Here is a 21,233-nt window from a genome sequence, read left to right as displayed (position 1 = left end):
GACCACACGGCTGTTATCAGGTGAATGACCTTTAATCCAGTCCCTGCCTCACCCGAGAGGCGAGGCCAGGCGTCAGGAGTGATGGCGGAGCCCTAGGGGACAGGGCAGGGCCTGAGGCCCCCAGCGGCGCTCGTTCACAGGGCTCCTAGGTGTTGCGCACAACCAGGGATTGCTCCAGCTCCTGCCTGCGCTGCTGGATCTGTAGAGAAATGAGAGCAGAAGCAGGTTACCGTGGTGCTGGTGAGTGACAGGACGCCCCCCGCCCGCCCTGGAGGAGCACCTGGGAGCAGGGAGGGCTCCCTGGAGCGGCTGGTGCGGCTGAGAAGGGAGGTTTCTCCGGGGGGACACGGGAGGCCTGCGGGGCCCTTCACACCTTGCAATAGAAGTAGCGGCTGACGGCTTCCTGGGACCAGGGCTGGTGGTAGAACTCAGCCCGGCGCTCCTCCTCAGGGTTGCCTGCCACATCTGTCATCACCTGGGAGGGAGCAGTGGGGTCAGCCCTGAGCCCAGCCCGGACCCCCTCCAGCCCCTGGGAACAACGTTTACTGTCTTCCCGATGTGCTTGTCTTCCATCCAGCGCTCCCTGAGTCCCCTTCACCTTGAGGTCCCGGCTCTGGGAGCGGAGGAGGTCTTGGATGTAGCCTTTGGGGTCTCTGGAGAAGCTTAGCATGAAGTCCCTCTGGATCTTGAGCTGGTTTATGGACTCAATCGTCTCATGGATCTACAGGTAGAAAGACAGAGGCTTTCACCTGGCCGTGCTGATGTGTGAGAGGAAGGGAAAGGGGGGCGCGGTACGGGGGCGGGGAAGGGGTTTGCCGTTGTTCCTCTGAAGGGCAATCCCTCAGGTCCCTGATGCCGAGGCAGTCCCAGGGAAAGGGGGATGGGCGGAGCTCCAAGTAGGAGGGAAGGGCCACCTCCCCTTCCTGTCTCCACAGGCCCACGTTCTTGTCTGTTCTGTCTGTACTTCTGTCACTTTTGGGTTGATGTCCCACTCCAGCTCTGGGCTCTGGCCCCACCTTACTGTCCAGAGCGCTGATCTCCTGCTGGTTGGCCGTGGACAGGAGGAAGCTGCTCATCTGCCCCTTCAGTGGCTCCTCCACCTCCACGTCAATGTCGTAGCATGCCGTCTTCTTCTGGTCCGACGGGTCCACGCTGCCAGGGGAGTCCAGCCCTTGGCGTCCGTGCGGCCCCCACAGAGGCCAAGGGCGCTGGGGCCCGATGCAGGGGGGAGCGGGGGCACGGGGGGGGAGGCAGAGGGAGGGGCAGGGAGGCCAGGACCACCACAGAGATTCCCTGTTCCGAGGAGCAGCTGGGGGCCTCACCTGATGACGTGGTTGATGACGATTGGGTCAGGGGGCAATAGCAGAGCTGTGAGGCGCTGGGGAATCTCAGAAAACTTCAGCCGGGGACAGTCAAAAATCTGAAGTGGGAGAGAGAGATCGCTCTTCTGTGCTTGAAAGAGCACAGTTTCCATTCTGAAAAGGCCACGAGAAGCCAGTGCTCACGGGGCTGGGGCCAGGTGGGCTGCGACCAGAGGAGCGCTGACGGGGAGGGGTGTGCAGCGCGCGGGTGAGAGCACAGGCCCTGGGTCGGCCGGCCCGGGTGTAAGTGCTGCTTCCACCGCTCCTGCAACCCTGAGCAACTTACTTAACATCTCAGCCTCAGTTTCGTCATCTCTGGAAAGGGGATGGGAATGGTATCTATCTCAAGGGGTTGTTAGAATGAAATGAGTCGGTTACGCACAGAGTGCTTGGAACAGTGCTCGGCACGTGGTAAGTGCTCAGTAAATATCGACTGTTATTTTTACTACTCAGGTCTATCTGTTGTATTTATTTAAAAACTATTATTAAAAAATATTATTAATAATAATCTCTAGTTTGGTAGAACTCTTGTCAAATCACTTCCACAGCAATTTGATTTTCCTAACTGCCCGGTGGGCTAGAGGGGACAGGTATTGTTATCACCCTGTTGTAAAGATAAGGAACAAGGCTCAAAATAGCTAAGTAATTTACCTAGAGTCTAGACCCAGGACTAGAACTCTGGGATCCCAATTCCAAGTGACAAGAAGTGTTCCCCAAAGCTGTTGGCCTCCCGGGGTTCCAGATCTTCCTCACCTGGAGTGGCTAAGATGGGTGGGCCACCGCAGAGAGCTGTGCCATGGCAGAGCCGGGACTGGGACCCTGGTCTCTGGCTCCGAGACCGTTTCCGACGGAGTCGAGAAGGGAGTGGGGGCGTCACCTTAGTAGGGGCACTTCCCCTACCGGCAGCTCCGCCTGCTGCCCAGGGCGCCGGGCTCGGGGGAGAGGGTACCTGCTGGAAATACTTGTCCCCGTTGATGTATTCCTTGTCGTGGGAGTCCTGCAGCCTGTTGGTCTTCACGTACTGCCACAGGGCCTGGACGATGGCTGAGCGGCTCTGTGTGTGCAGGCCCAGCAGGCGGGCCAGGCGGGGATCCAGTTTGAACTGGGGAGGCTGGGAAAAGGTGACCATGAAAATTAGGTAAAAGAGAGAGAGTGGAAAGAGCTCAGGGCCAGGCGGCTTGGGACTCGGCGGGGATGCGGTGCCTGGGTTCCTCGGAAGCACGCTCTGGAGAGGGCGGGTAGGGAGGCGAATGGGACCTCCCAGGATGCGCACCTTCGAGGCCGAGGCCCACCCGGTCTAGGAGGAAGGGCGTGGGGGGCTGAGGGCCTCATGTGGCGTCTGGGGGGTGGGGCACACACCTGGTAGTCCAGCATGAGGAGCAGCGTGCAGCGCACACTCAGGTCCCCCGGCCTCTTCACCTGGAACCCGTCCGTCTCCTGCGTTGTGGGCGTCCGGTGCCACTGCCCAGGGGATAAGAGCCGGGTCACCTCACAGGCCCGACCAAGCTGGTGGGGCTACAGCCCTGGTGGCGGGGGCTCCCTCATCCTAACCTGTGCAGCTGACGGGACTGCGGTCTGTGGAAGGGGGGCAGGTTCAAGGGCAGAAGGGGTCTGGGTCTTACCTCCACTAGGTGGTTGTCAGGGCCGTAAAGGTCTTTGTCCAGCTCAATGACCAAACTCTTGAAGAAGGAAGAAAACTTCCGCTTCTGCTTGCTGGGCTGTGGGAGAGGAACGGACCGTGGGGGCGGAACAGGGACCGTCGGGGCAGAATGAGTTGGGAGCGGGCGGGCTGGTCGGGCAGGGCAGCACAGTTAGAAGCAGGCCTCTGGCCAGAGCGTCTCTCTAGACCACCCCGCCCCGGCCAGGGCTGACTTCCTAGCCCTGAGTGCTAGTAGTCTAGTACTGTCCTCGCCTCAGCCCCATACCCACCCCAGGACACCTGGAGAGACCTGGGCCAGGACGTACGTCATCCAGGAGCTTCCCCTCCACCCGCAGCTCCCAGGAGGCAATGCTGCCATCAGAATCCTCAGCATCGGGCTTCGCAGGGTTAAAAGTGTTGGAGATATAAAGACGCAGCTTCCGCTTTTGCTGTAGAAATAAAGAGTGTAGTACAGAGCCAACCCCCGGGGCGAGCTCGCTTCTCCATTCTGGGAATAGGACTTAGCCCCCTCTTCCTGCCCCCAAGCCAAGGCACCTTCATTGGCCTCTTCAGAGCCTCCTGGATGTCTACCCGCTTCCGCATGATGGTTTGATCCAGTTTCCTCTCAAAGGCCAGGAGGTCCATGTAAGCCTGGGACTCTGGGACCAGCTCCCGGATCTGGAAGAGGAGGAACAAGGCCGGGAACCAGGGGCTCAGCCAGCCTTGCAGGTGGAATGTGCGTGCGTCATGTGGTCCCAGGACACAAAGAGTGTGGCGGGGAGCTGGCCAGGTTCAGGGCATGGAACTTTGAGAGCAGGAACGAGAGCTCTCGCCAGGACTCCGAATCCAGCAATAAAGGCCGTGACGTGTGGGGATAAAAACTGCTTCTCCCACTAGGGAGAAGCAGTGCATCTCATCACCAGGGGCGGCCGGAGCACCCAGGGAGGCCAGCAAGTGCTAGGGCTTCACCTCCTCGTCTTGTCCTCTCCCTTGTCACACGGCCTCTGGGTTTCCCTTGGGTGTCTGCAAAGTGGACAGGACGGACCCTGGGGTCCCTGAGACGGGTGATGTCGCTGCCTGCCTCTACCCTGGCTCATGGTTGCTCAACCATGCTACCACCTAGCCAGCTCGGCCTGGGTCCTCTTACGATGCCTGGGCCTTCCGGCCAGCTTCTGTTCCCTTCACTCCCCCTGCCAGCCTGTGACCCCCGAGCCCTCGTCTCCTCTTTGTCCCACGCCTTTATGTCTTCAGACCACTGGAATTCAATCTACTGCACCCCAGACCCAGTATCCTAACCCTATGGCTCCGCTTCTTCCCTCTGCCCCACCCCCTCCCTCTGGCCTGGGGAGCCTCACTTCTTAATTAGCTTTTTGAACAAAAAGTGAAAGTGACTGTGATGCTAAAGCGCAGCTCCTGAGGGGGGAGGGGAGGAGGCATGGGGTGGCGGGGAGCGGCGAAGGAGGGCGGAGCAGCAAAGGGTTGGGGGTGGGCTGGGGGCTGCTGTGAAAGGCACTCACCCTTTGAGGGAGGATTTTGTCAGCCATCTTCCTCCTCTTGGCACTGTACATTTTTTAAAGAAAAAACCAGGTTACCATGGCGACAGATCTGGGAGTAACGAGGCCACCTGCTAAATTATCCCGACATCTCAGCCCGCCTGGCTGGGGTTCCCACAGCCCGCTCGTCTGCCTGCCCAAGGGGCTATGATGCTGGTGTGTGGCACTGGCGCTCTGTCCTCTCAGGGGGGAGCAGAGGTGACCCCGTCCTTTCTCCAGCCTGGGAGCCCCTTTCTGCTCCACCACATCCTCAGGGCCATCGAAATGAGACTTAGAAGGGGCTGGGGGTAGGGGAGCTGCAGAAGCCTTTGAGGAAAGCTGGGAAGGGGGGAGGACAGAGGAGAGGGAGGACGGATTCTGAGGACTCTCTTTCTCTGCTAAGCAGGGGTGCACAGTCCAAGATGGCCTGAGCTCAAAGGGAGGGGAGCTGACAGCCCTGGCCCATCCCTGGAGCAGGAAATGAGGGTGTGAAGCTGGCGAGGACTTGCACCCCTGCCACCCCGGGCTTGGAAGGGGACACTGACGGGCAGGGGGTGCTCATGCCCTTGGGCCACCTGCTAGCAGGGTCCAGGGACACACCCATAGGTATCCAGAGAGAGTGGATAGGACGTTCTCCTGAGGGGTGTGGCTGCGGCTGGACCTGGGGTAGCAGCTGGGACTTGGACTCTTCTTGATCCACTAGCTGCTTCTGACTCCCAGAAGCACCCCAGAAAATCCTTGGCAAGTAGAAATTAGAACCCAGCCTAGAGGATGGCTGCATACTGCCCCCTTGTGGTGTTCTCAACCACTGCCCCCTCTCTGTCCAAAAATCTGTTCTAAGGCTAGGCAAGCAGTTTTCATTAAAGGTCTGATTTGTTTTGAAGAAATTATCTATGTGAAACTCTCCATTTATACAAGATAAATCAGGGACTCTTTACTGTATAAAAGAATGACTCACTTTGCAAAAGAATTCATCATGGGATTCCTATAAATGGTGAATTTTCCTTGCTATGTAAAAAATATTTAATAATGCGGTAAAATCCATATTGCACCTTTTATAGGACTCCATCTGGTGTGCAAAGGGAAGCATGTGTGTTTGGCTAAATAGTGAAACCCAGAGGGGTATCTCTCTTGCCAGGCACCAGCAGGGGCTTTTGGGGTGCCACCAGCTGGCTCAGACAAGTAAATAGGCTGGCCCTTGATGGTTTGGGGGCAGACCTGATCCAGAGGACAGATTATGGCAACTCTTCAACATTTGATTGATAAAGAATCACCCGAGAGCACGATGGGGCAGCGACTGCCCACCCACGGGGCAAATCCCCAGGCTCCACCCCCCTGGCCAGAGATTCTGATTAAGAAGATCTGGAGTGGGGCTTTTAAACAGTCAAGCCGGCGGGTTCTGAGGAAGGCACACTGGACAACCACACTAAGAAACACAGTCTAAAGCTCTGCCCTCAGTCCTAGTGCCAGCCCCGCCTCCACTCCAAAGACTGAAGCATCACCCAGAACCTGGGGACTGGGGTGGAGAGAGGGACAGAGCAGGTGACAAGGAGAAGGGCGCGACGGCCGCAGCTTGTCTCTACGGTGGGCACACAAAGGAACCAGACCAGTGCCCCCTCAGCCCGCCTCCCGGGAGGGCATCCCACCCAGGACGCCTGTTCCCTGCTGATCGTTCTCCCGCTTCCAATCCCGCTCCTCGCCCACCCCGTCCCTGCGGGTCCTGCGTCCGCCCCCTCTGCTCTGGGCCCCTCTTACCTGCGGCTCCGCGCGGGGGCGGTGGGCACCGGCTGGCCCTGGCTCTGGGCCTGGCTCTGGCCGGGCGGGGGCGCTGCTCGCTTGCGGGCGGGCTCCATGCCCGCGGGGGCCAGGCCGGGTCGCACGGCGGGGCTGCCCATGTACGGGGAGCCCGGGGGGCCCATGGGCGCCCCCTGGTGGGGCATCCGGGCTCCAGACGGCATCCCGGGGCGCTGGGGAGGCGGGGGGTGAAGCAGACACAGGCGTCCGCCGGTCAGACCAGGGCCCCTGTTCCAGGCGCGGTGAGCTGCGTCTCTCCCACCCCGAGCCCCCGGCCCGTGACCCTGCTGCCGACGGCTCGAGCGAGGGGTGGGCGGGGGCGCCGGAACCGCGCGGCTTTGGCGGAGGGGGGCTTTGCGTCTCGATGCAGGAAGCTAACTGAAGCCAGGCAACTGCACAGGGCACTGCCAGCCTCGGATTTGCGGAAGGTGCCGCAAAAATGAATATTAATGGCGCCTTTCAACCTTTTTAAAGGATGTTCACATCCACATGCTCCTCTGCAAGACAGTCTGAGCGGGTCCTTCTCTCCCCACTTGACAGATGAGGCAACCGCGGCTCAAGGAGAAGAGCAACCTAGCCAAGGTCATGCAGCTCCTCCCGGCGAAGGCAGCGCTGAGCGGCCGTCTCCTGAAGGGCTTTTTGCTCTCTGCTGCTTCGTTTAGTTTAGGGGCTGGGCTCCCTGCTCGGACTTCTGCTGCCCCTCTTCCTATTCCCTGCTTCCCAGTCCATTTCCTGGGCTGTCCTGCCTTGAACTCACCCTTCCCATTTCAACCCACTCTTCTCTCTGGGCCCCTGCCTTTGACCCCTCAGCCCTGATCCCCACCCCCTTCCTCTGATTCCAAGCCTCCCCAGGCAGGGGCTTTGCTGACGTAGCCCATCCCCATAATTTGCTCTCAAGGTGAAGGCTGGAGGCAACCTGAGGGACTGAGGTCAGACCTCACCAGGATTCTCCGATGGGGGGTGGGGGGAGGCTCAACTGGAGATGGGAGGTCCAGAGGGCTTGGGTAGGTCAAAAGCAGCAACATTTCCTCTTATATCCATCTCTCCCTGCCCGTCCACCCGAATCACCAGAGATGGTCCCATCCTCCAGACCGCTTCTACTCCCCACCCTACCCCAGTGAGGTCAGAAGTCTGGGTTCGCAGGGGGCCACGGAGAGGGAGATGAGGCAGGTGTATTCCTTTGCCGCTACCCCGGTGCTCAGAGGGGATGTAGATGACATCAAATGTATTGAGTGAAGTGGTCCACAGACTTTTAAAACCTCACTTGTCCAGATTCCAGAAGAGGGGTTGGGGAGGGTCTGAGGGGCTGTCAAGTGGAGGGTGGGTGGGATGGGGACTGGAGAGCAGGAAGGAGATTTAGGGAGTGATGGTTGCAGACCCTGTGCCCCTGATACCATTCGAGCACCACCCACTTCACCCCCAGGAGTGCAGCTGCTCCCAGGAACAGGGAGGAGCAGAGCCCTAACCCTGAGCTTGGTGAGTCCCTTCTAACTGCCGACTCTCCCTCCGGTCCCTCCTGCCCTGCGCTATGTCTAACCCTAACCCCCAGCCAGCCAGCTGTCTCTGCCCATCGCCTCCGCAGTGAAACCTGCCTGTACATGTGTCTGCCTCCCCTGCCCCACCTGACCCTGTCACTCACACCTCCAGGGTGGCAGCCCAGAATGGAGCCCACGCCGGCCATTCCCCACCAGCACAGATGGGCCACTGGGAGTGGGGTAGTGGGGCTCCCAGCCACCCAAGAACTGAAGCTCTAAGTTGGCCAAGTAAAAAATCCACGTGTATAGTCCCTCTCCCTCCTAGATGGGCCTTTTAAAAGGGAATCCCCAGGCAGCAAGATTAGGACTGGTCACTAGGCTGACCGAGATGGAAGTTAGCCCAGAGAGCCCAGTGGCTGGAGGACAGCTGCCCCGGGGAAGCCCCTTTCCCCATCAGATGCTCTCCCACTTAACAAGGTCAGTGGTACTCACTGATCTGCTGAAGAGGCCCTGAGAGGGAGACTTCCAGAGCCCCCAGAGGGCTGTGCCAGCCACCAGGGATCGGCAACCCGCACGAAGGGCCAAAATTCTAGGGACTCTGGCCTCTTTTGCTGAGAACGTGCCTTCATTGGGCTCACAACCAAATGTGGCCATTGTAAACCTGACCGTCTCCTCTATATCGGGCTCCAGCACCAGCACCCATCCCAAGTCTTGGAGCCCCTGCCTCTCCTATTCCACAGCCCTTCCAACCTATTCCCATCCTCTCAGGTGCCCTGGGCTCCCTCAGGCTCCCGGTGGACCTTCCAAGCTTGCTTGTGGCAGGACGGTGCTGCCCTGCCCCTTTGGTCTCTAGGCCTCGCGTCCCTGACTCTAGCCCTTCCTTCACACCTTTGAGGCATTAGGGACATCAGCTTCTGGTGGCTGAGTCTGCGAGGGATCCTCAGACCCCTTAAGTTGGGGTCTGTCCCTAGAGAGGGCCCCTCTCTGGCCTTGATGGCAGAGGCCGTCAGCAAAGCCCCAGAGTCTTCCTGCCGGGATGCAGAGGTTGTTCAGCCCTAGGGCTTCCTGCTCACAGTGACTACAGGGTCACCTGCTCCTTGCTCCTGAGACACAGAGAAACACTGTCCCAACGGATTAACAGACAGCCCAGGCCAGCGATGCCGTGTCCCCCACCCCCACCCCCAGGGCAGGGGTAACACCTGGGCCCACAAGGAAAAGAACGGAAGACAACACGTCGGGTACCTAGGGGAGCCCCTACCTGGGGGGTACAGTCCCCAAGTCCCACCCCCAGCCCCTGACAGGAACCCATGCAAACGCCTCCCTTCCCCGCCCGGGCACCCAACCCCGGCCAGCCGCCTGACGACGTGTTCGGGTGCCAGGGCGCCGGCACAGTCCTGGGGCTGGGCCGCGGGCCGTGGCGCTCCCGCTGGAGGGGTGGGAGAGCGGGAGCCCCCCTCCCGGCCCCTCCCGACCATCCCTCCATTCAGCCCGAGCCAGCTCGCTCTCCCTCCCCCGCTAACTTTCCCCCACTCACCACCCCATGGACCAGAAACTCAAAAAGTTTGCTTTTCGTGGCTTTGCGCGCCCCTCCGGCAACTTCGTCCGCGGCCATCGGGGTGGGCTCAGCGGCTCCTCTCACTCTCTCTCTCTCTCTTCCTCTTTCTTTCCCTTTTCTGCCTTTTTTTTTTTTTCCTCCAACTCTCCCCTCTGAGTCCTGCTGGGCTCTCTCACACTTCTACTCGAGCGGAGTGGGGAGGGGGCCCCTTCAGGGCTGCCCTGACGGCCCACGGCCCACGCCGCCGCCGCCCGCCCGCCGCCGCCGCCGCCGCCGCCGCCGCCGCCGCCGCCGCGGCTGCCGCATTCCTGCACTGATAAGACAGAAATAGTCCGGCGGCCCGGGGTCTGCCTGTTGACTCGGCGGGGACAGAAAAGCCTGCCTTTCCAACCCTCGCTGGCCAAACAGCGCAGATAAGCGGCGAGGCACGCCGGCCAGCCCGGCTCCCGGGCGCTGGGCAGCGGCACTGCAGCCCGAGGCCGCCCGAGGGCCGCGGGGAGGCGGCGCGGGGAGGGGACGCGAGGGGAGGTGGCGGGGGGCTCGCCGGCCCCCCGGCCTCTCGCCGCAAATAGTTTCTCGGTTAGGGAATTCGCCGGCAGGGCCAGGCAGGGAACAGTCAGTTCCAACTTTGCCCCCAAGTGGCTCCCGCTGCATTTCTGAGGCCCTTTCCCCAGAGACCTGGCAGGCCAAGTAGGGAAACATTCGCTGGAAGGAATCCGGGGGGAGCCGGAGCCCGGAGGAGGCCTCTCTCCTGCACCGGGGCGGCAGGCGTGGGTGTGCCCCGGGAGGCGGGGTGCCCCTGCGTCCACAGATGTGTGCGCCCTTGTCTCACCCGCCGTGTGTGTCTGCACCCTCGTGTGGGCACGGCTCGGGGCTGTGGGTGTGGATGTTTATGTGCGTGCACACACAAATGCCTTCTCTGTGTGCCTCCCTCCACGAGAGCCTCCGGCGCGCGCGCGTGCGTGTGCGTTTGTGGCGGGACACGGTGTGTGTCTCCCAGCCCTGTGTGAGTCTATTTCGGGGTACGTGAGCCTTTGTCTCTATGTGAGAGAGTGAGGGCAGTAGGGGAGGTATTTCGGAAACAGGGAGGTGGATGAGGCTCGTGAGAACAGGAAGAGAAGCCGTGGGGGCAGGCCAGGAGCCGGCGTGGACGGCTGGGGTGGGGGGCGGGGAGAGGGAGGTGAGCAGGACCCGACGGTTCTGGAGTCGGGGGTGGGGTAGGGGACCCTGAGGTGCTGGGGCGCTGGGTATGGGAGGGCCAGCCTCAAGACCCCAGAGAAAGCAGGGGTAGCGGTGGGGCTACGAGGGAGCCCCAGAAGGGGTGGTGTGGAGGGGGCTGGCAGTCCCTGGGGCGAAGGAGGGACAGGATACAGGAGGGGCAAATCCTGAGATTCCCCAGGCCGGGAGCCCTGGCCCCGCCCATGCCCCCAAGGCCACACCCCTCTCTCCCCCTTCTGGAGGAAGAGCCCCAGGGCTTTGGGACAGAGTGGGTCAAGTTTATGGGCCTCCTGGGGTTGTACTGTCAGTATCCAGGTGAGGATGGGGCAGTGCCTGGGGGAATTTGTTGGGAAGTTTATTTGAAGTTAGATACTGAAGACCCAGGATTACCCTGGGGTGGGGTGGGGTGGTCCTGACCCTCAACCCTTCAGAATGCCTTCAGAGGTCAGGACAAAGAACCAAGGGAGTGTTCTGGCTAGGGAGCCTTTTTTGCCTGCAGCCTGGTTTCCTTGGGCCCCCTCGTGCTTCTGGTTGTCACCGCCATTTAAGTGCCCACTGTCAATCCCCCGAAAGGCTAGAGAGGGCATGTGGTCCAGGATGCTCCTCCTCTACCGCCAACTTAGCAGGGGGCCTAGAGGTCCCCTTCCTACTACATCTTTCCCCAGGCTTACCCCCACCCCGACCCACACTCTCAGAGACTGGGCCCTGCTGGGGTGGGAATGGGTGGGTGTTTGCCATAGGCCATGAAGGTGGCTGCTGGTAACCTGGGGTGCTAACCTCTCCAGTCTCTCCGCTAACTTCCAAAACCCCTTGCTCATTCCCATTCCCAAGCCTCTGCTCCTGCTGTTCTTTTGCCTGTCCTAATCACATTCATTCTTTAAAGCCCGGCTTGGGCCCCACCTCCTCCAGGAAGCCTTCCCTGGTCCCACTCCTGTGCACAGATCTTTCTGTTCTCTGAATGCCCACTGCCATCTACCATGGCCATGAACTGGCACTTTACTGACTAATGTCTCACGTTCCCTGCGTTTCATGTGTGTTATGTTTGGCTTTCCAAATAGGCTGCAGCCCCCTGAAGTCTGAGGCTGGTCTTAAGTGCCACTCTCCCTCCGTGCCTGCACACAGGGACTGGACATGACCAGTGCCTGCTAACACTTGCAACCACCCAAAGCTCAGTGGCCCAGTGGACAGAGCTCATACTCTGCCACTTACCTGAAGCTGTGCCTCACCATGGGCACCCCGCCTCCCTGTGGGTGCTTCTAGCATGGACATGTGACACCTTGGAGGTTCTGGGGGACAGGGACAGGGGCAGACACCTCTAGGGTTTATGTAAAGCTCCAAGGTCTCAACTCTTGGAGAGGCCTTTTGGGAAAAGAAGACAGCAGAGGAGGTGGATCGGCACAGTGGGAACACCAAGCATTTGTGAGGGGGCTGGTCTTGGTGCTGGAGATTGCAGGAGGTGGTTAGGCCAACGGATCTGGTGCCACCGAGGTGAGTATCACTCAGGTCCATAGATAACAGCCTCCTGGGCCACCCCAGGATGAGGGCCTCGCCCTGCAGACCCCTCTCTGGGAGACATCCTTACGCATACACAGGCAACAGATATATAGGGCATACCTGCCCCCAGGCACACACACCAATGCAAACACCAGAGGAACAAGGAGACACGTGGATTTGCACACACAGGCACAACGCGATCACCAATGCAGCCCGCTCACAAGGCCTCAGCCAGCAGACACGTGTGCATGCTGCTTTTACAGGGGCGACCCTAGGTGTGCGGACACCGGGGAGCCTTCAGACCAGAAAGCAGAGGCGCCAGTGAGGGTGTCCCGGGCCAGGACTCCCACCTCACAAAGGCCAGGCTCCCCAACGGCTCAGCCCCAGAAGGGCGCTCAGCAGTGCCACGCCGCCCGCCGGCTCCTGCGTCCTGCCGGGTGGGAAGGAGGCCCGGGGGAAGCCCCGATTCCAACAGGCAGGGGCCCTTCCTGCCGGCTCAACCCGGCCCTTAGGCTCGGCCGACCGGCCCAGGCCGCGCTCCGGGCAGGCCGCGCGCGTGTCCGGGCAGAGGGCGGCCGCCCGGAGCCGGAGTCCCCCCTGCCGTCCCCCCATCTCGCCTTCCCTCGCCGAAGCACCACCAGCACCAAATGGCAAAGCGCCGCTCCCCGCGCAGGGAGAGATGCGCCGCGGCCGGCGGGACGGGCTCGGCGGCCCCCCCACGACGCCCGATCGGGCGGCGGTCGGGCGCTGGGGGGCTCGTCCGGGACCGCGGCCGCCCTCCCTCGCCCTCACCCGCCCGGTAACCGGGCAGCGGCGGGAGCCGGGCCGGAGCCGGCCCAGGCATGCGCACTGCGGCCTCCCTCCCGGTGAAGGTCAGCCCAGGGCCTAGCTGCAGGACTCAAAGGCGGCGGTGGGGTGGAGGCGGAGGAGGGAGGAGGGAGGAGGGATGCAGCGGAGAGACTTAACTCCTTCCCCGCAGGAGGATGGCCACCAAGGCTGGGGCCGGAACCCGGAGTCCCACCCTCCCGCCTTGTGCGGAGGTCCCGCGGCGGGCACACAGCTCAGGGGGAGGGGGAGGAGGGAAGGAGGGGGAAGCGGGGCGGGGGGTTGTGGGGGGGGGGAATGGAAAGAAGGAGGCTAGAAGAGGAGGGAAGCCGGGAAGGGGAGAGGGAGGAAGGCGAGGGAGGAACAAAGGAAACCAGACTGAAGGGAGAGACCTCTTTCCGCCGCCTATATCCCTAGCAATGAAGCTTTCCTTAGTGGCATGAAATTACCGTCACAGACTGGGGCGTGTGTGTGTGTGTGTGTGTGTGTGTGTGTGTGAGTGAGTGAAAGAGAGAGAGAGAGAGAGAGAGAATGAAGTGAGACCACCTGGAGCTTTCAGGCTGAGGACCCCTGATTTCTGTGTCTGGTCCATCCCTAAACCCAGCCAGCCCACACTTTCTCCTCTGGTCACTAAACCCCAGGGCATGCCAGGAGGCCCAGAGGCAGCTCTGATCCAGCCTACCTGCCTGGTCCAAGTCCCAGGCCCCCAGAGAACCCTGGCTAGACCTTAGGGCCAGGCCCAGCCCCCAGGGCTGGGTGAAGGGGGGTCTGCACCTCAGGCCCACCTCCAGCGAGGGGCTTCCTCCAGCCAGCAGACAGGACATCCGCAGACATGATGACCGCCGCGTTGTGGCACAGTCCTGCCCCTCCTCCTGGCTACCCCCACTGCTCTTCTCAGGCCAGAGCAGCGCTGGTCACCTCCCTCCTTGTGTGAGAATGTTTCTGTGCCCAGGACATCGTCTGCTACTATCAAGGGGGCTGTCTCTGTGTCACTTCATCTTTCTATGTCAGTTTTGCAAGCACAAACAAGAGAGACAAATATGATAGAAAGAAGCAAAAAAAAAAAGAAAAAAGAAAAAGAAAAAGTAGGATGCCAAAACCATTGTGTGACCTTGGACAAGTCACTGTACCTCCCTATCCCTCAGGGAGTGAAGCACTGGGCCTCTTGGGGCCCAGAGGGAAGGCCCATTTTGGATTCACAGCCAGTTTTCTCTCACTCCCCGCAGGGCCACCATTAATCAGGTGGTCCCATGTAGAAAAAAACGAGCCACACTGGCCTGGACCCCTTCTGGTGAGGATGGGGTCGGTCTGTGGGGTGGTGTTTATATGGAATACTGATAGGTGCTATAACTGCCCCAGCTGGCTGCCACAGCCTAGGGGGTAGAACATAGGGTGGGGCTCTGCCTGGAGGAGGGCGGCAGGCAGGTAAGTATCCCACAGAACTATCCTTGCTCCCCACCCATCTTCCTCAGGACTCACACTGGCCTGTCTGGCTAGATTCGGGGCAAAAGCAAGAGGGATCCGAGGCCTCAGAATCCTCAGGACTCCAAGCAGAGGCGAGCCTCTTCCTCTCTTCTGGGAGCATAGGTGCCTACCTCGCTCCACCGGCCTGGGGAGACCCACCCATCCCCATACACCCCCTGTGGGGCTGCAGCCATCACTCCTGCCCTGCTTGTGCCCCGGGGCTCCCAGACCCCAGCCATCCTCTTTCTTGGCAGACAGGAGCCCCATCCCAGGGCTTCTGGTTCCTCTCCTCTTTCTCCCACAGCTCAGTGCCCCCTGCTGACCAGGATAACGTCCTGGTGGTCAGCATCTCAGTCTTCCCCCCAGGAAGCTTCTGAGGCCTCTGCTACTGCTCTGACCAGGTGGCCGGAGGGATTCCTGGGAACCAGTGCATTCTGAGGTCTGGGATGTCACCTGAGTGAAGAAAACTGAATACACAAGGAAGATTCATATATACACTACCAAATGTCAAATAGATAGCTAGTGGGAAGCAGCCGCATAGCACAGGGAGATCAGCTCCTGCTTTGTGACCACCTAGAGGGGTGGGTTAGGGAGGGTGGGAGGGAGACGCAAGAGGGAGGGGATATATGTATACGTATAGCTGATTCACTTTGTTACACAGCAGAAACTAACACAACAATGTACAGCAATTATACTCCAATAAAGATGTTAAAAACAAAAAAGATTCATCTGTATTGCCTTAAAGATTTTCTGGGGGGAATTAAGCCAAGTGGAAGTGGGCAGTGGAACGTACAGATGAAACATCCACGGAAGCCACACACGGGCCTGGTCTCCCCATGTCTTCAACTTCATTAGGAGGCAAGGGCAAGCCCTGCTCACAGGGTCTGAAAGGGCACTTTCTACTCTGCCCCCTCCCCTCCTGACGCAACGCTGCCTCTCTGCCCTGGTGGGGGTGCCTGCCTTCCTGTCACCATGCCCTTGTTCCCACTGCATCAGGCGCCATGGAGAGCCCCAGGCTCCCCTCAACTCCTGCACCCCGGCTCCACAGGGCTCTGTGTGCCCCTCTTCCGCTGCCATCTCCCACCAAGCCCTTCCCTGTGCGGTCTGCCGGAAGGAGAATCTCCAATACACTCGGCTGCTTCTGTGAACATCCCTTTTGCCTTCTTGTGATGGAAGCTGGTCTCCCTGCTGAGTAACCCCCCCAAACCCTCCATGTGGGGGGCAGTGGTCTTCCCAGAGTCCCCACTGCCACTGGCCTCAAGGCGGGGTAGGTACCCTCCTTGCCCCTCACTGCTGCTTCCAGACCCCTGGCTTTGCATCTTACCCCCACGTACGGCGCCTTCTTTTCTGGAGCCTTCTAGCTCCTGGCTCACAGTCACTCCTCTGTCACCCCTGACCTCTTCCTGCTGCTCTCCTGGATCCTCAGGGACAGCCCTTCCCATACCCCAGGGCTCTGGGTTCCTTGGCCGCCTCTCCTCCAGCGACCCTCCACCCTCCCTCAGTCACTCATGCCAGTGTCACCTCTTGGACCCTGCCATTCCACCACCTGCAGCCCCCCCCATCTCAGTCCTAAGCTCCCCACTCTCGGACCACCATCTCCTTTCTGTCAAGCGCCCTGACCCCCAAAGCCTGTGATGCCACTGGAACCGCTGGTCTGTTTCTTTGACCTGCATCCCTCATCACAACAACACCGCCCTGACATATATATACTCTTTTTCATTTTTAGTTATGGTAAAACATACATAACGTAAAATTTACCATTTTAACCTCCTTTGCGTATACTCTTGACTCTCTTACTTGAGTTAAACTCGGCTTCACCAACTCCTCCCCTGCACCCCAGGACCTGAACATGGCTGGAGAGACACACCACCACCCTAACCTGGTCTCACTGTCATTTCCAGAGCTTGGACTTCAACAGGCCTCATCCTGCCCTGCCATCCCCCTCTTTCCCTAGACCATTCAGGTCCTTTCCCGCTCCCACTCCCCTATGTGAGTTTTCCACATCTTCTCCCTCCTCCAACCTCCAACTCCTCCTCCCCCCCTCCTCACTCCCAGCTGATGCCCTTGCTTCCCACTTCCCTGAGAAAACAGAAGCTTCTGAAGAACTTCCAGAGGTTCCCACCACCTCCTCCCACCTCCTGGCAACTCTCTCGCCTGGTCCCTACAGCTGAGTTGTCTGTGCTCCGATCTAAAGCCGGCCGTCCCCTTGCATATGAGCTCCTGTCCCCTCCAGCACACTCGAGGGCATCGCTCCAGCAATTCTCCCCCGCACCATCACATCATCAGCTTAGCTCTCTCTATTGCATTGCTCCCATCAGCATGCTAAAGCACTGTCACCTTCCCTGAGAAACACTCACATAACCTGCTTATCCCATTGGTTACTGCCCAGTTGCAATAAAATTTCTCAAAAGAGTTGTCTACGTTTGCTGTCTCGGTTCTCCTCGAATTCCAGTCCCTCCAGGCGCACATCTCACGGCTCCACTGAAAATGCTCCCGTCCGGCCGCCGCCGCCGATGACCCCACGTCGCCAAGTGCAACCGTCAGTCCTCGGGCATCACCTTGCTTCTCCAGCCTCAGCATCCCGCACAGTTGATCACTCTCTCCTCTTTTAAATACTCTCTTCCCTTCGCTCGTAAGACACTGCCCTCTCCTGGCTTTCCTCCCGCCTCCCTGGCTGTTCCTTCTCCGTCTCCTTGGCTGTCTGGCCCTCTTTCCCTCTCAGGGTCGGGTGCCCCAGGGCCAGTCCTTGGTCCTCTTCACTGCTCTACAATCATTCTTTGGAGATTTCATCCATCCCCCAATCTCAGAGTTTTAAATGCTTTCTATATGTTGACAACTCCCATTTTCCTCCAGCCCATTTTCTCTCCCAATCCTTGGACTCATGTATCCAGTTGTCTGCTCACATACTGTCGATTCCACCTGGACCTTGAATAGATACGCCCACGATGAAACTCCTGCTCTCCCACCTCAAACTTGCCTCACTACCCACGGACCTCACTCTCCTTCCAGCTGCTCAGGCCCGTGACCTTGGCACCATCCTGGAATCCTGCTTTTTTCTCACATCCCATATCCAATCAGAAAGCAAGTCCTGTTGGCTCTGGATCCAGAATCCAACTCCTTCTCACTTCTCCACTGCTACCACCCTGGTCCAATCCATCAATAATGAACAGCTTGCTTCCAACCTGGCCCCCAACCCTCTATTCTCAACACGCAACCAGAACGGTCCTTTAGGAAGGGGAGTCAGATGGCGTCACTTCTGCTCGAAACCCTCCCAAGGTATCCCCCCATCTCATTGCCAGTGAGATTCAGGTCGTGCAGGTCCCCGGACCCAGTCCCATGCCACTCTCTGCTCCCTCTGTGTCCTCACCTAATGCATCTCCATCACTCTTCTCTCTGCTCCAGCCTCTGGCCTCCTCGTGGCTCTTCAGAAACTCCAGGCACTCGGCAGCCTTTAGGGCTTGAAGCCTGCTGTTCCCTCTGCCAGGAATGCTCTTCCTCCAGCTAACACTGTCGCCTCCCTGAAGTCTTGGTTCCAATGTCCCCTTCTCAGTGGGGCACTCTCTGTCCACCCTATTAGAAGTCACCGCCTGCCCCTCCCCTGCCAGCTCTTTATCGCTTTCATTCTGCTGGGTTTCCTCCCCGTCCTGCACACCTTCCTCCATCCTTTATAACCTACTTACTTATTACGTTGAGCGTTTCACTTCTCTCTCCCCCGTTAGAATGTAAGCGCCCCAAAGGCAGGGATCTTTATGCCTTGTTCATGGATAAATCCCAAGGAGAGACCCCAATATCTCAAAGGTGTGGGTAAAGAGAACCCACTCCAAGTCTACTTGGGATTGCCAGCGTGCTTCCAGACGCTGGGTGATGTTACAATCCGGGCTCGTGTTTCGTAGGATTAATAACACCATCTCAGACGTGGGAGTCTGCTGTTGCACAAGCACTTTCACACACATCAACCTGTCTAACTGACAGAGACCCTACCGGGTGGGGGCTGTAAGGAGCTGTGTGACCTGCCAGAAGTCGCTGTGCTGTTACAGGCTGGGGCTGGGGCTGCAGAACGGGTCTCCCAACCTCAGGGTCCCTGGCTTCTCTCCTTCATCTCGACCTGCCTCTCCGATGTCCCCTCGCAGAGTGCCTGCCTGCTGGGGACACACACACACACACACACACACACACACACACGCACGTGTGCCCCTCCACCTTCCCCAAACACCTGCTTTTTAAAGAAGGAAATCAAGATCCCCAGAGGCCTGTGCATTTAAGCTGAATTACCCTCAATTATCTTTTAAAATACACTCCCAAAAATCTCAAGCAGATTGTTTCAAACACTGGGAATACAAATTCTAGAAAATTTGCCATCGAGGTGTCTAAAATAAATGTCAATGCGTTGGAGGAAGTTGCATTATTTCCTATGTAAGAATTACCTTTTAGCCAAACAAATGAAACCCAGTTAAACTCTGAACAAGCCCCTGGCTCCTCGCTCCTGTGGGCAGATCAGCGGGCCGTCCACGGACTTCTCCTGGCTGGACAGATGGACACACACGTGTGTGTCCGTGGAACTCCTGGGTAGGACCCATGCACACGGCCTGCCACGTTGGCACCCCGCCCTGTCCTCCAGGAGCCACCCCAGGTACTTCCTTTGGGAACACATGGTTACCTGCCCACAGGCCATGGGCAGCCCCAGTGCCACCTCGTCCTGCCTTCCTGGCACCATGCGATGGCCATAGGTCTGGAGAACTCAGAGGGCCCGCCCTGGCCTAAGAAGGGTAGGAGAAATGATCCAAGCAAAAGGCAAAAGTCTCCATCTATGCGCAGAGGGCCCCAGGCTTCTTGGGGAAGCAGGCAAAAGTATGCGGGATTGAGAGGAGATGGTCTGTGAGGGCTGCCTGTGATCAAGGATATCATGGTCAAAGCCCGGCTCGGCCCCTCCCATGTCCCCACACAGCATACTCTGGAAGTCTCTGGGGCTCAAACAGCTGTGGTGACAACCAAGAGGCCTCATGAAGACTCATCATGGAGCAGGAGGGGGAAGGAGATGGAGTGGGGTGGTCTCAGGGCCTGGACCTGCTTGGTGCACCACTCCTGGTTTCTGCAAACCTTTGTAACAAGGCCAGCGGGTGTCCCTCACCCCGACCTGTATAATGAATCCCCTCCAGGTAGCCCGTCCGCCTGCCCTGACCCCGGGCTCTTGCTCCCAGATCTGGGCACTTGCCTTGGCCATTGCAAGCCAGTCTGTCCTGGGCCAGGGCTGTGACAACGGGGCCTTACTGCCCTGCCCGTTGCTCCAGTTCTTCTGGGGTCCTGCCCTCCCCCAGGCCCTGAACCCACTGCCCTCCCTGGGTGGGGTCTCTGTAGGCTCCGTGGTGTGATGGCTCTGAGCTTGGACTCAAGAACAGGGCTTCTCAACCCCAGCACTGCTGACATTTTGGGGCTGGATAATTCTTTTTTTTTTTTTGGCTGCGCCGCGCGGCACATGGGATCTTAGTTCCCCGACCAGGGATCGACCCCAAGTCCCTGGCACTGGAAGCACGGAGTCTTAGCCACTGGACCACCAGGGAAGTCCCGTGGATAATTCTTTATTGTGGGAGCCGTCTCGTGTATCGAATGATGCTAGGAATATCTCTAGCCTCTATCCAGTAAATTCTACCAGCATGTTCCTCTCCCCATCTCTTGGCATTGTCCTTTGTCCCTGGAGGGTGAAATTGCCCAGGGTTGAGAACCACTGCTCTAGAGTCAGACAGTCTTGGGATGTCAGGCCTGGTGCAGCCTCTGAGTGATCATGACCTTGCACAGGTCACTGTCAGCCTCATTTTCCCTGTCTGCAAGACACGGAGCCCTTCACCTGACTCACAGGCGGATGTGAGGATTAAAGTGAGGTCGTATAAGGACTTCCCTGGCGGTCCAGTGGTTAAGACTCTGCGCTTCCACCGCAGAGGGCACGGGTTCGATCCCTGGTGGGGGAACTGAGATCCTGCATGCCACAAGGCGCGGCCAAAAAATAAAAAGAAGTCATGTATGTGCAGACTTCAGCACAGCGCCTGGCACACAGTAAACACTTAATGAATCGTCTGCTATTACTAGCTTCCGATGCTAAGCCTGCCAGACCCGGGGGGCCTCGGCCGCCGCTGCCCTGCCTTACCTCTGGGTCCTGGTGGTCCTGCTGCCCACCAACCCCCAGCTAGGGGACTAGTGAATACAGGAGCCCTCAGAGCCCTTCACCTGTGGGCTGTCCCAAATGCCAGGGAGGGTACCCGTGAGGGGTTGGCCAGGTGATTATTCATAGTGGCCAATCATGGACGCTCAGGGAGCCAAAGGGGAGCCTGGGTTCTACCCAAACCACTGGAAGCTTCCTTGCACAGAGAACGGCCATTAGTATCCAGCGTGGGTCTTACATGAGAAGCCCGTGTAGAAACTTGGTTAGGGGAGGGGCTGCAGGAAAGGAGGGGAGGGGGGACATCGAGAAGCCACCACGAGTAGTGAGTCAACTGGAGGGAAATCCAGGAAGAATTCATAAGGCCTCTCGCTGGGCCCAGGGAAGCCGAGGTTTGGGAGCTGCCGATGGAGGCATCTGAAGGAAGAGCAGGGCCTCCTCCCCGCCCCTGTCCCCTACTGCGTGGCCGTCTTGTACGAAGTGCCGCTGCTTCACACGGTGGACACAGTCACAGCCCTTGGGACTCTTGAGTCTGAGGACCAAATGGGGACTGACGGGGCTCAGGGCATGGAGAGGGTGGGAGACTGAGCAGCTCACGTCAGCTCCTGCCCCGGGATGGCCACAGCTGCGGCCCGAGGAGGGAAGAGTAGAGGGCCAGTGTGCCCCCCGCCAGAGCTCCGGGCTTCGTTATGGGAAAGCGAGGCCAACGCCCCGACGGCTACCTC

The 21,233-nt window shown here is 59.2% G+C and overlaps 1 protein-coding gene across 3 annotated transcripts in view; it reads right to left on the bottom strand.

The window, feature by feature from the left end:
* Positions 1 to 13: 13 nt before the first annotated feature.
* SMARCD3 (SWI/SNF related, matrix associated, actin dependent regulator of chromatin, subfamily d, member 3) overlaps positions 14 to 21,233 on the bottom strand; it is a 33,204-nt gene continuing 11,984 nt past the window's right edge. Inside the window, exons 1-13 of one of the 3 annotated variants that reach the window (XM_059933027.1) lie at positions 9,336 to 9,604; positions 6,288 to 6,499; positions 4,518 to 4,560; positions 3,556 to 3,678; positions 3,311 to 3,449; positions 2,984 to 3,150; positions 2,721 to 2,822; positions 2,311 to 2,472; positions 1,323 to 1,420; positions 1,017 to 1,152; positions 599 to 721; positions 374 to 475; positions 14 to 199 (exon numbers count right to left, since the gene is read on the bottom strand). In XM_059933027.1, coding sequence (XP_059789010.1) covers positions 146 to 199; positions 374 to 475; positions 599 to 721; positions 1,017 to 1,152; positions 1,323 to 1,420; positions 2,311 to 2,472; positions 2,721 to 2,822; positions 2,984 to 3,150; positions 3,311 to 3,449; positions 3,556 to 3,678; positions 4,518 to 4,560; positions 6,288 to 6,499; positions 9,336 to 9,413 — 1,539 coding nt within the window. In that variant the 5' untranslated portion in view covers positions 9,414 to 9,604 and the 3' untranslated portion in view covers positions 14 to 145. Of the gene's footprint in view, positions 200 to 373; positions 476 to 598; positions 722 to 1,016; positions 1,153 to 1,322; positions 1,421 to 2,310; positions 2,473 to 2,720; positions 2,823 to 2,983; positions 3,151 to 3,310; positions 3,450 to 3,555; positions 3,679 to 4,517; positions 4,561 to 6,287; positions 6,500 to 9,335; positions 9,605 to 21,233 lie in introns of those variants that run through there. The other 2 variants (XM_059933029.1, XM_059933028.1) reach the window with 2 other exon arrangements.

Source organism: Balaenoptera ricei, chromosome 9, assembly GCF_028023285.1.
Source record: "Balaenoptera ricei isolate mBalRic1 chromosome 9, mBalRic1.hap2, whole genome shotgun sequence".
Classification (NCBI taxonomy): domain Eukaryota; kingdom Metazoa; phylum Chordata; class Mammalia; order Artiodactyla; family Balaenopteridae; genus Balaenoptera; species Balaenoptera ricei.
This window is presented reverse-complemented; position numbering and strand designations above follow the sequence as displayed.